Source organism: Martes martes (genome assembly GCF_963455335.1).
Source record: "Martes martes genome assembly, chromosome: 11".
NCBI classification, from domain to species: Eukaryota; Metazoa; Chordata; class Mammalia; order Carnivora; family Mustelidae; genus Martes; species Martes martes.
Genome location: NC_137899.1, coordinates 80201138 through 80214625, shown reverse-complemented (window position 1 = coordinate 80214625; position 13488 = coordinate 80201138). Strand labels below are relative to the sequence as shown.

General features: G+C 39.7%; 1 protein-coding gene across 5 annotated transcripts in view; it reads left to right on the top strand.

Annotated features, from left to right (window-relative positions):
* The window catches only part of CADPS2 (calcium dependent secretion activator 2), a 526208-nt gene that overhangs the window by 427154 nt on the left and 85566 nt on the right, over window positions 1–13488 (top strand). For 4 of the 5 annotated variants that reach the window (XM_080817937.1, XM_080817936.1, XM_080817941.1 and 1 more), the window contains exon 17: window positions 6840–6943. In XM_080817937.1, coding sequence (XP_080674063.1) covers window positions 6840–6943 — 104 coding nt within the window. The remainder of the gene's footprint in view (window positions 1–6839; window positions 6944–13488) is intronic. The other variant, XR_013967617.1, reaches the window with a different exon arrangement.

The window sequence follows — 13488 nt, the reverse complement described above, 5'->3', positions numbered from 1 at the left end:
GGGGAAATGGAGTTTAGTTTTAGAAACCACTTCTCCTCGGGACGCCTGGGTGGCTCAGTTGGTTAAGCGGCTGCCTTCGGCTCAGGTCATGATCCCAGCGTCCTGGGATCGAGTCCCGCATTGGGCTCCTTGCTCCGCAGGGAGCCTGCTTCTCCCTCTGCCACTCTGTCTGCCTGTGCGCTCGCTCTCTCTCGCTCTCTCTCTCTCTCTCTGACAAATAAATAAATAAAATCTATTAAAAAAAAAAAAAAAGAAACCACTTCTCCTCTAGATCCTGAGGCAACCTTCTTAGCAAATTACATCCTGTTCCTTCTAGGTGACTAAGTCAAGGGAGAGCCCCCAGAATCAGGTTGTCATAAGTCTGGAAAGTGGCAGGCAGGCTTGGAGAGGGATGGGTGGTTTTGCTTAATGGGAAAGAAACTATTTGATCTCCTACCCTCCTCTCCCGTTCGGGATGAGAAGTCCATGAGCACTGAGATCTGGCCAGGACTGGGACCCTCAGGGGCCTGGTGGGGCTGGCCTCTGGTGCTGTGTCACCACAGGTTGCTGTGGCTAGAGCCAGACGATGGGTCAGAGAAACACCTCAATGAAAGTTTCCACTTTCCAGTTGAGTCATCAGTCTGGATCCTGCAAAGTGGGAAAACATTGACCCCAAAAGAAATTAAGGTTAAAATTAGGACAGAATCAGGGGCCAGTAGAAATTCCCTGAACCAGCTAGACTGGTCTAAAGGGCTTTATAAGTGGAAGAAGACATGTAACATGGAGCAGTAGCTCAGATGGAACATTTTCTGATCTAATTGGCACCCATCCTTTACACGCCCATAGCAGTGTGCAGTGTGGGGGGGGGCGGGGGGGAGAGATGTGATGGTGCCTTATATTTCTGTAAGGTGAGAAAGGAGGAAGCGGTCAGTACCTACTTTGGTGGAGGGAGACAGCACAAGGAAATGGAGGGATCCATTCTACCATTGCTCAACCAGGTCTGAGGGTAGATAAGCTTTCGAACCAGCAGTCCATGGAGTGGATGCTGATCGTCCTTGCCTCTGGATGACCTTCGGGGTTCCAGGTAGAAGAAATCAGATGTCATACCTTTGGCTCAACTTTCTTGATCTTTTATACCCGGCAAGGCAAAACCTTACTGCTTGGGTCCCACAGTGTATCCCAGGTGAATGCTTCCATGTTGCTGATCTCCGTACTCCTTCCAAGCCGTGGTCCTTCGTCTCCTTTCCCTGCAAAGTGTTCATGTTTGCCTTTCCTCTTTTTCTTTTTATTTCCCCCCTCAGGACCCACAGTTACCCCTACAGTTCCTCCCTAAGTCTTACAAGTTTCTCACCTCAGTGTCCTGAGTGTCAGGGCTTTCTCCTCATCCATCTGACTGATGTTCATTACAGGATGGGAGAAGCAAAAGAGTGAGTGTGTTTCTTTTCTTTTCTCTTCTTTTCTTTTCTTTTTTCTTCAGACAGAAGGAATAGAAAGGTGGGAGCCCTCAGTGTGAGACTGCTGCTAGCTTTCTCTGATCTAAGGTTTCGACTCAAACACATACCCATTAAAAGAAGCAGCGTTTCTTTCTGAAGATCCCCATGCTGTCCATGAGCAATTTAAAGCCTTCCTAATGACATATCTTTGATCCCATTTCATGCTCGATAATAATGCTGTTCTTGCATATTGAGTGCATTTAATTCAGTCTCTATCAGAGCTTTATAGCAGGACTTCCTCATACTTAACAAAAACAGAGAGTATGCATCTATCTTCTACCTTATAATCTGGTTAGGGAGAAAGATACAGAAATTCTTGGAGGCAGAAATATTACTTTGTTCCTCATTGTATCCCCTCAGTTGTTAGTACAATACCTTCCAGGCAATAAATGCTTATTGAATCAAATTCAGGGTCACAAAATCGGGATATTGAAGAACCAAGCAAGAAATCTTAGTGCATATATAGGACTTACTTTTTGATGCACTCTAGCTGGTTATCATGACCTAGATGCAAGGGAGAGAAGTATTATGATGGCGTTATTGCCATGGTCCTTCAATCCACCATCTTGAATTCTTCCCCCCGCCATTGGAATTTTCAACTTTTTTTTATTATTATTAAACTCAGTGTTTTGTTTAGTTGCAAGTATAGATATGAGTTTGTAAGAGTTAATGTCAAGTACCCTATAAATTTTTCCATATCCTATATGGGGAAAAAAAAGGACTGAAATTATCTTATTGGTCTTTTTTCCAGGTTTTCTCTCAACCTTCACTCTGAGCATTACTGCGTGTCCACCATTAGAGATTTTGACAGGAAATGGCTAGAGGGGAGGCAGCTGGGGGGAATGTGCTGGAAGTATGCAATGGGAGAACAGAATTAAAACCTACCAGAGCAGAACAGCCAAGCTTTCTTCTTACATCTCCCCACCTCCCTACCTTTTCTCCAATGAGACCTCTTCTTAAATGTACAGAGGTGTAATTAAAAGGAATTGCTCTGAGCAGCTGGGGAGTGTTATTGTAAAAAAGTAAAAGTGTTCCAAAATGAAGAAACATACCTAAAAGCAATGCATTGAAGGTCATGAAGAAGCATCACTACTCTGGGCATATTCACTGTAACTGTTATTATTTGAAATGTATTACAACAATCAGTAACTTGGTGTGAAGTTTGTAGAATATAGAGATATCTGTGACACTGTAAAAATGTTACAAAAAGTGAAAGTGAATATTTTCAGGAGGAATTCTCAAATATTCAGTGTTCAGATTTTTAAAAGGGCTGTTGATAACCTTGCTGTCTAATAGAGTTCTGACTACGGAACGCATTAAACTTCTTGGCGATAGTCAAATGAGTGACAGCCAGAGATGGCGTACACAGTGCACTTGATAAAAATGCTATTTATTTAAAGGATTAGAGTGGCCATTATGTTTAAGTACAAAGTTCTGCTCCTCTCAATAAATTTAGTCTAGGAAAAATAAAACGTTTTAGACTGTTTTTAAGTTTCAGTAGAACACAGGGTCCTCTTAGAGCTTTACTTAAGCTAGTGTCAAATGTAAAAGCTGGTTTTGACATATTCACACGTACACAAAAATAACTTTTCAGGTTGTTTCTGTGATTAGTCTCCATTATTGCATACTTGTGGCTAAGGATATGGTGACTTTATAAACTCTTCAAACGTTCAGCCATTTCAGAATTTTCTATTGAATATATACGGGCAGTGTAGTGTGTGTGTATGTGTTTGTGTTATTTGGAGAGCTGAAAGTGAAAAAGATTTCAAGTCTTTGTCTTATTGCTGCTTACCTGGCATCAGAGGTAAGATTTTAATCCTCTCTCAGCTAGTGCCCTGTATGACTTTGGACACGTTCTTTAACCTCTCCCAAGAACTCTTTCCTAATCTGGAAATGGGGGCCATGATTATCTAACTGGCAGAATGGTTGTAAGGATTCAGTAAATAATGTACTGAAGTAGGTAGGAAAAATAAGTTCTTTTGTGATAAAAATGAAAATTGTTGCCTTCCTTATGAAACATGATGTAAAATAAACATAGGAATGTGTTTAAACAGTATAATACAATGTCAAGAAAGCCCAACACTTATATTTATAGGAGGTATAGAATTCACTAGCTAGAAGAAGTGTAGAAATTATACGGTTCAGTGGACTCTTAGCATTTGTTTGGCTTATGGACCACTTTGAAAACCTGAAAGTTACAATCCTTCTCGCCTCCAAATGCCTCTCTACACAGAAATTAGCATATAATTTGAAGGACACACCCTAAAACCTATTCCTAATCCCTAAATCCCCTGAGCTCCGAGTTCTCAATGTAATTCACCACTTTCAATCTCAAGATGGAAAAATTAAGGCATAGAAATGGCATGCTCTTGAGAAATAAAAATGATTTTAAGAACTCTTTTACAAAGAAGTCTTTCTCAAATCCTTTAGGAACACAGCGCCCATCAGTTTTTTGAGCATTTTCTCGGACTGCCGCTGCACGTCATTGGTAGACTTGCTGACTAGTCCACCATTGATGTGTTAGTGACAGAAGAGCTATTTGCCATCTCACACACAGTTACTTGAAATAATTTGGGTACTGATTTTACTTTTAACAGGGTTTTTCTTTAAAAAAAAAAAAGTGTTCTTGTATTGTCAGTAAACATTAATTAGGTACCTGTGATACTGAGAGCACAAGATAACGAGACCCAGTTTCTGACTTTGATTTGGACACTGTGGAGTAAACAGGCTCATAAGCACATAAGAGGGGAGCTCAGAGAGAGGAGCAACTCATTCAGGCCACAAGCTTTGAAAAGGTCCCACATTTAAGGTAACATTCAAGTTGTATCTTCGGTGATAAGTAGGAGTTTCGTAGGCAGAGAATCCAGATATCTTAACTCCCTGTGTGTGTGTGCAGATTTTGCAATGCTTACTTATCTTTTTAGTGTAGAATAACTAATTTATACATATATGGAAATTAGTCCTAAAATATATGGAATGTCCCACTGAAGACCCATTCCCTAGCTTTATCAACCATGCGCCCTCACTCCCTGAGCCACAGTCTCCGAACCTCGGGTTCATTTCCTCTGTGGCCTGCAATATCTAGTTACTCACAAGGGCTTGCAAATTCTTTCTTCAGAGCATCCCTGCACCTTCCTATTCTGTTCCCACTATCATCTGCCCATAGTTCTCTGTTTTACTAGACCTGACCCGGGTTGTACAACCTCACCAATCCTCTTTTCTACACAACCACAGATACATTTTCCTAAAATTAACTTAGTTTGAAGCCTTGCAAAGAAACACTTACTCTAAGTTATACACAGGACATAGTTATACAGTGTACTTATCATCTCACTGAAAGCCTGCCACAGTCTGACCTCAGGCTCATCACCCATTGTTCTCCAGCACGTTTAGACTCCAGCCAGCCAAGGGCAAGGCAGAGATGGTAAGAGCCCACATTAAGCTCAGGTCTCATCTACTCCACTCGCTAGCAGTTGCACTTGACATCTACGAGTTACATGGACAAATAACCAAACAACTTAGAGCTGTTGGGGAATTTAGTGTGTTGATGTATGGAAAGTGCCTGGTGCTATGCCTGACACATTCATTGGCTCTCAGTAAGTGGTAACATTTGTAATCATCATCGTCACCTTCCTCTGAAATGCACTGCATCTCTGTCACACAGTCATTTCTAAAAACCTATCCTCTACTTACCCAGGTCATTTGTTATTCCTTTAGGACCTGCTTCAGGTCCTACTTACCTTCCTGCTGATTCCTCTCCCCAAACCCACCTGCTCTCAGCAGTTCTCACCTCTCCTACATTACTGCCATATTTGCTCTACAGTGTTTCCAAACTCTTCTTAAGGATCTTGTCTTCCTCACCAGACTTTAGTAAGTAGAGCTGCCCCCAAGTCGAGTAGACTGTCTTGCAAAGTCATGAGCCTCCTTGACTTCACCCTCTTTTGCGGATGTTGAAGTGATCATGAAACAGATGGAAGATTGGATAGTTGATGTCTAAGGATCCTTTCAGTAATGATTGTTGGAGTCTGAGTTGTTTAAGATCAGGGGCATGGCTTATACCTCCTCCTACTTCTCACAGCTAAGAACATTGTAGGCACACTCCATTACGTGGTGGTTGGCAGACTGGTTTTCTGCTCTTGATCCCTGTTGCAGACAAGCAGTGGTTTTCCATCCTGCAGGGAGGTTTAGGAGGATGAGTGCAGGGTTGGGGGGTGGAAACCCCCATGTTTATCACACTGTGACCTATAGTAAACTTACAGTGCATGTTTAATGAACAAGCACCAGCCATAAGCCAGCATCATTGTATATCCCTTGGAAACGAGCAAATGGAAGAGCATCCTCCAAATTTAAGGCTGAAGTTTTAGAAAGAAGTTAAAGGAAAAGATCCATTGCCAAAAAACAAAACTCCTTCGGTTCCACAGCAAAAGCTCTTTTTCTGAAAATTTTACTTCGCTTCCTTACAACCTCCTTCCTGGGACAAAGAGAGAGTCCATGAATGTAAGAGGGTGTTTATCTTCCATGTCTTTATTGGAAACGGTGTTCTTCACATTCAGTTTTGAAATGGTTTCATCACATAGGGCACCTCTAATTTCTGCCAGTTTCTTGTATCTCTAAAATCAACTGCTTTTCCTTCTCTGTTGCTGAATTTAGGGTAGCTGTACTTAATCTGTGGCCTGGCCTTTTCATACCAGTTTGCCTCGATGCCGAAAGAACCTTCAGCTTTAAAGAATGCCTCCCCAGCCCTCTGCAGATAGAGGAGGGGACAGGGTGACATAATGGTGGATAGGGGAGGAGGGGAGGAAATCAGTTCATTGAAGGTTGTCAGACGGCTTTAGGTGACTTTATACTTCTTGAATTTAATCAACATAAACTATATAGACATTTCAGGCTGAGAATTTAAGTAGCAACAACAACAAAAAGAAAACCATGGGTTTTGCTGTCAGGAATGACTCATCTGGTAAGAATGGTATTGTATTGGTAATACAATACAGAGAGAAGGAAAAGACTGTGGTATCTGCTCTCTTTGTGTTTTTGACCTTGAGGAGAATTATAACTTGTTTGTTGCAGAAGTTGAGCATCTGATGTGCTGATGCACCTGTTCCTTCTTATATATTAAATGTCGCAACACTTGCAGTTCCTGGGATTGCTTTGTGGGTGAAATATTTTCTGCAATCTGGTGAACTGTTTGTTTGTTTGTTTGTTTGTTTGTTTTTTAAAGAATGTATTTATTTGTGTATTTTGCATCTCTTATTTCTCAAAAATACGCTTTCTATTCTATTTCAACCCCCTGGTCTCCTCATTGCAAACTGGAATATGTTTGGCTTTTTATTTTCAAGGTCACATTATTATGATTTCTTTTTAACATAGAGACCATGAACCAGGCACCTCCTGCTAGAAAGCTGGAAGAGGTTCTTCATCTAGCAGAGCTCTGCATAGAAGTCTTACAGCAGAATGAAGAGCATCATGCAGAGGTGATGACTTGCTTTAACTGTCATATAAAGCTTCATATAATACTTTGCCGTAGTGGGAACAGCACTGAGGGAGTGGCCTGCCCATAGATTTGATATACGTCTGGCCATCTACCTGTAAAAAACTGAGAACATGTGTGCATTTCCCTGATACGCAATTCCTGTCTGTTACAAAGGGGCTGTTTATGTATATGATTTGTCATCTATTCCTGACAACAGTCCAGCACATGGGAGAGCTTATGGGATCTGCCAAAGATGTACCAGTAGTAAGAAGCAAAGCTAGAGCACAAACCCCATCTCTTGATGCCATGATTGCTTTAGTTTGGAAATGTAAATTCATCAGCGTGCGAAAGGAAAAGTAGTGATCCGCTATAACAAAATCAAATAGAAGACATCCATAACTGTATGACTGAGAACTAGTCTTTTATTCTTACCATCAGACTTTTCTTTAAATTTTCACTAAGCCTTCATTGTTTATAGTTTTCTGAAGTTTTCATTATATATTAACATTCCCTCTGTAGAGTAGTATTTCCCAAGGCCAACTGCTTGTTCTAAGACTTAAAAGTCTTTCTAAGTCTTTCCAAAGCTCTTTCTAATAGTCATGAGTTTATTTAAACAAAAAAAAAAATTTTTTTTTTCGGCACTTGGATTGGGTGGGGAGTGCTCACTTTGACAGCATGTATACTAAAATTGGAATGGATTGGGTGGGGAAAATATATGGAATTAAGTAAATATAACCAATTTCAGTGTTCTAACAGTGCTATTATTCCTGAAGAAGCACATGAAATGGGCAAAAAAAATTTTTTTAAAGCCCAGATACTTGAGAATTTATACAATATTTATATGTAATAAAGCCAAGTTCTCAAAAATATAAGAAACTATAGGAAGTACATTTTAAGCAAATTCTTAGAAAAGAATATTCATGAAACCTTACTATAGGTTACTAAGATTTATTGTATCTGGTTATAAATATGATCATTCAAAACATCTGCTTTTAGCTCACACTATGGAATCTAGTTTTTACCTTGCATCTGTCATGTGTGAACTTGTTATGGATATTGTATTTTAAACTGAAGAAACAGCTGCTTCAATAATTTGAAATGAATCCCCATGAGAATATTTTCTGGGCTGGTACTACTGCTATGTTACAATGAGAATGATTATGTGAAAAAATATATGTACGTGTTGTCTTTGTCTTCTATTAAAAGCCATTATCATCAGAGTATTAGACCTTTTGAATTAAAAACTATTTCTGATTGGATATTCAATTGCAGTATGATTCACCTAAACAGGTACAACTAATATTCCCATACAATTCACAGAAACATTATTTAATTTTCCTGCCCTCGTAAGGAAAATAATTACTTTCCTGTTTTTAAATATAATTATTAAATGTTGTCTATTCCATGCAATGACTACATGCTTGTTAAAGATAATGTATCCAAACATAATTAAAATGTAAATAATATTTTCTAATCTACAAAAATATGGTTGACTTTACTGAACAGAGATCATAACTCATAAATATTCTACTATAACTATTAGAACTGTTATAATGACCTCTTTTAAAAATGCTTAGTAACACTATGGCATTTTCCATCCCCCAATGCTTCCAAATTCTTGGAATCCATCAGGGAAGAGAGGTGAGTAAAACTGTTCCCACTATTTTTCTAGCATGGAATAACTTTTTTAGTGAAGGTAAGACAGAACCCACTTTGACGATAGTTAATTTTAAAGCCAACCTAGTTCTCCTTCCAATTAAAGACTATTTCTTGGAATGGGCTTACAATTGTTGTGTTTTGGTAATTGTGTGTTATTAATAATTGCATGCATAATTAAGGCCAGCTGAAAGGATTTGGATAATGTAGTTTTCTCTCTTTTTTTTTTGTCATTTTCTTTTTTCTTTTTTTTAAAGATTTTAATTTTATTTTTTAAGTAATCTCTATACCCAACATGGGGCTCAAATTTACAACCCCCAAGATCAAGGGTCACATGCTCTACTGACTAAGCCAGCCACGTTCCCTGCCTTTTTCTTTTTTTAACCAGAAGATCCAACTTCTCCAAACAATACTGAGGAGTGAATTGGTCTGATTCTAAAGTCATTTCCAGAGTGAGTTAGGAGACTGAACTCTGCACTGATCTTTATTCTGCTGGATGTTCAAGCTGGGGTCTCTTTACTCCATGAGAGAGCACCTGGCTTGGCTCCCTCGGTGGAGGTCAGCACATCTGCCTCACAGAGCCCTCCCTTTGGCTCCTGCTCAGGCTTCTTTTACTTTCATTCTACCGGTCTCCCAAGGGCAGTTTACTTTCGGGGCTAAGAGGTTGTTTGGATCTTTCAGCAATTTCCCAGTCAAGCAGTCTTTGTGTCCTTCACATTTTTTGACAGTGACTGGCTTAAAAGACCGTCCTCCCTTCTCTCGGATGGCCTCTTAACCTCTTCTCTCAGGCTTTTTTCTGACTTGTTTTCTCTTTAAAAAGATCACTTAAGATCCTTTCCAGAAAATCTTTAAGGCTGTCTCCACATTCCAGTGACTAGACTGTGCCTGACCAGGAATTTAGGCAAACAGATCTGTGTACCGTCCATCCAAAGGCTTCTCCATTTGATGATGGCAGGAGGTCCCAGATGCTCATGAGAAAGCCCTGGGCTCTCACCAGCACCCTGTCTCCACATACACCATTGGATTGATAAGAAAACTGACCCAGAAAGGTTGAGCAACTTGCCACATGTGCACAGGTGGTTGGTGATGGGACTCCAGACCTGGGCGCTTTGCAGAGAACCACATTGTTATTTCTCATTCAGTAGAAGGGGTTCAGTTGCGGGGGTTGTCTGACCCTGGATCTGTTGCCAAGTTTCATACCAGGTATCATAGCAGGGATGTAATGCAGAGCAGATGATTATGGTGCAAGCCTGGAGATGTCCCTTTCCATTCATTCTCTTCCTTTCCTTGCTGGCTGGTGTATCCTAGGACCCTGTCTAGGGGGATGGAGTCCTGAAAAGATCAGGAGATCAATAAGATCAATACAAGCACAGCTCAAGTTGCCACTTTGTTGGTTATTATGACAGCGGAGTCTTGACTTAGGTCCCTAAAATAGTCTAAATGTAATATTTGTCCACCATGTTGGTGAGACTGAAGCAAAAATGATGTTTGGCAGCAATTTGGTATTTGCATCACAGGTAGCTCTCAGTTCAGTGCACGCAGCTGATGCACCTTGCACTTCAGCTGCCTGTGCCCCAGACCCTCCAGCAACAGAGGCAGGACAGGAAAGGAGTTCAGTGGACACACACAGTTGCACATCTGCTCACGCACATGAACATCAGCATCTGAACCAGGTTATGTTTCTGGTTGGATTCTAACACGAAGAGAAGGGGTATTTGATATTTTTTCCCATGTGTTTTGCTTCTATATGACCTTGCTCGTCTCACTAGCATGCACATCTAAGGAACATCTTAAAGTCTGGTTATTTGTTCATGAATAAGGTCTGTTTACTGTTACTGAATTACTGTTAATTACATAGTATTTATATCTGGATAGCCAGGTAGATAGCCAGTGAGATAAACCAGCATTTTTTTAGGGTGGTTTTAGGTTTAGGGTTAGATTAGCCTCTGGTCCAACAAATGTCCCTCATCACAGAAGATGAAGACCAGCAAGTGGTTTTGAGATGGGAGAGTTGGAGAGGCAGAATTGCATTTGCCGCCGTAACTCTCAAATGAACTTCCATGGGTATGAATATCCCACCAAAAATGTTTGTTAATTATTTAGTAATTTTTAATACTATATATAGTATATATAATACTATATAACAATAAGAGTGGTATTTCACCCTGATTATGCTTTAAGGTATTTTCCATTTATCATCACACTCGGTTACTTCAATATCTATATTCATGTATGAACCCAACTAGGGAGAGATTTTGTTGATTTCAAAGAGTTGTAAAAAACTGATGGTTGGCCTGACAGTGGTTTAGCTGTCACCCTCTAGTCTATTCTCCTGGCTCCTCAGAAGAGCTTACATGTTTCTAGAATGTGGCCCATCAGTGTTACATTGCCTGGGTGTGTGTGTGTGTGTGTGTGTGTGTGTGTGTGTGTGTGTGTGTGTTGGGGCTGGAGGTTATTCAAGACACTGGACTGTCTCCTGAGCTTTCAGGATCATCTACAAAATACAGAATTGCAAACTGATCTTTTCTTGGGGAAAAAATGAGCACATACAGCATCCCAAAACCGGATTCACAGGTTTCCTCATTTAGGCAGCCATTTTCTTTTTTATGGTTGTAAATTATAAATTTTAACTATATGGTGAGTGTAAAAGTAATGAAAAGCCTCTGCCCTCTGAGAAATTAGAAAAGATATAAAGAAATAAGATATTAATAGATGCTCTCGCAGGAAAAAAAAAAAAAAAACCAGGACATTACCAGTGGTCTGAGCTGCAAAATATGATAGATAGACAGATGGACGGACAGGTAATATGCTATATATATAGTTAATTAAGAAGAGTCTGCATGTGTAAGAGCTTGATCTCTGCACTCCAGCTGACCTGGATTCAAATTATTGTTCTGTCACCTACCAACTATTTGACTTTGGGCAAGTCATTTAATCTCTCTGAGTTTGCCGCCCTACAAATTAAGGATAAATATGCCATCTACCTTTCTGGAAGGGTTATTTGGAAGGTTAATAATGTAACGTATAAAAAGCCTTTAGAACAATAGTTGGCATGTAAAGTATCTCAACTCACATTATAAGATCTGTATGGATTTCAGCTCATTTCTGTAATTACTGATAGTGATTAGTTTTTTACTTTTGTAGATCAGGAGATTTTCATATTCATAGAATTTTCATAACAATGCGAGGGGATATTCAGACAAGTATTTTTATATATTTTCATATATATTTATATATTTATATATTCATATATATTTATATATTTTCATATTCATAGAATATTCATAACAATGCGAGGGGATATTCAGACAAGTATTTTTATATATTTTCATATATATTTATATATTTATATATTCATATATATTTATATATTTTCATATTCATAGAATATTCATAACAATGCAAGGGGATATTCAGACAAGTTTGCAGATGAGGAAATAGAAATCCACCCAGGGAACTGATTTGCTGAGGAGCGTTCAAGTCTCCCCAATAAGTGCAAAAGCTCAGTACTCACTGCCAGGTTCGGGGTGCCTTCTTAGCTGCCACTGTTGCCAATAACATTCAGAAAACAAACACAGCTTTAAAGTATTGTCGCCTGGCCATGTATATTGTTTTCACTGTATAAGATTTTTATTGTTAAAACTTCGATAGAAATGGTTTGGCTAAAGACTTTTCATCAAGTTTTGTCTTGTATTTTCCTCTTAATCAAATTAAACGTTGCCTCTGCCTCTGCCATCTCATTTATACTAATTAGTGGCTTAGCATTAGAGCCAGGGTGACCTTAACCCAGATTATCATGACTTGGTTAGTGCACTACAGCTGGATGCGTTTCTGAGTGGGGTTTCCTCCTCCCTGGTGGAGATCCTGGACTGGATCTCTGGACCCTCTACCATCTCCTATGAAGTGGTCCTCAAGGGAGGACATTATACAGCCTCTCCTCTTACTGACAGTCCGGGGTGAGAGGACTGCCCCCCAGCAGGATGGCAGAAAAGATGAGGGGATAGGTATAGAATCCACCCTGTGTTCTCAAGGCAGCAGATTGTGAAACTTGCTTTTCCTTTTCAGAGACTGTGATTGCTGAAAGCCTTCTCCTCTCATCTCTAGGAGAACAATAAGCTTTCATCACAGACCAGCTGACATTCGTCAGGAATACAGTTTTACACACAGATGTATACTTCTGCAAAACATGATGAAAATTTTGAGTTGATGGCAAAATCTTGCTATCCTGAAGCTACTTTTTTTTTTTTTTTTAAGAAAATTCTATTCCATGTTATTTCATTCCGCCCTTATGGCTTTGTCTTCCAAGTTCACTTTAAAAGGAGCTATGGGGGGGAAAAAATAGAGCTAGGGAAATTTTTCCAAGTCTTGAAACAATCCTGACCTAACATGATTGTTTTTTTCTTAATTTTATTTTATTTTTATTTATTTTTATTTTTAGATTCTATTAATTTATTTGAGAGAGAGAGAGGGGATGGGAGAGATCATGAGGGGAGAGGGTCAGAGGGAGAAGCAGACTCCACGTTGAGCAGGGAGCCCAATGCAGGATTCAATCCTGGGACTCCAGGATCATGACCTGGCAGTCGCCTAACCAACTGAGCCACACAGAAGCCCCTATTTTCTTAATTTTAATCTTTTGAAAAAGCATTGATGAGCGAGAGGTGAGACTTTAAACTGTCTTACTTTGCAGTACTGCATTTTTTTTTTTTAAGAGAGAGCTCAAGCAGGGAGAGGCAGAGGGAGAATGAGAGAATCTTTTTTTTTTTAAATTTTATTTATTTATTTAACAGAGAGAGAGAGATCACAAGTAGGCAGAGAGAGAGGGCGAAGCAGGCTCCCTGCTGAGCAGAGAGCCTGATGTGGGGCTCGATCCCAGGACCACTGGGATCATGA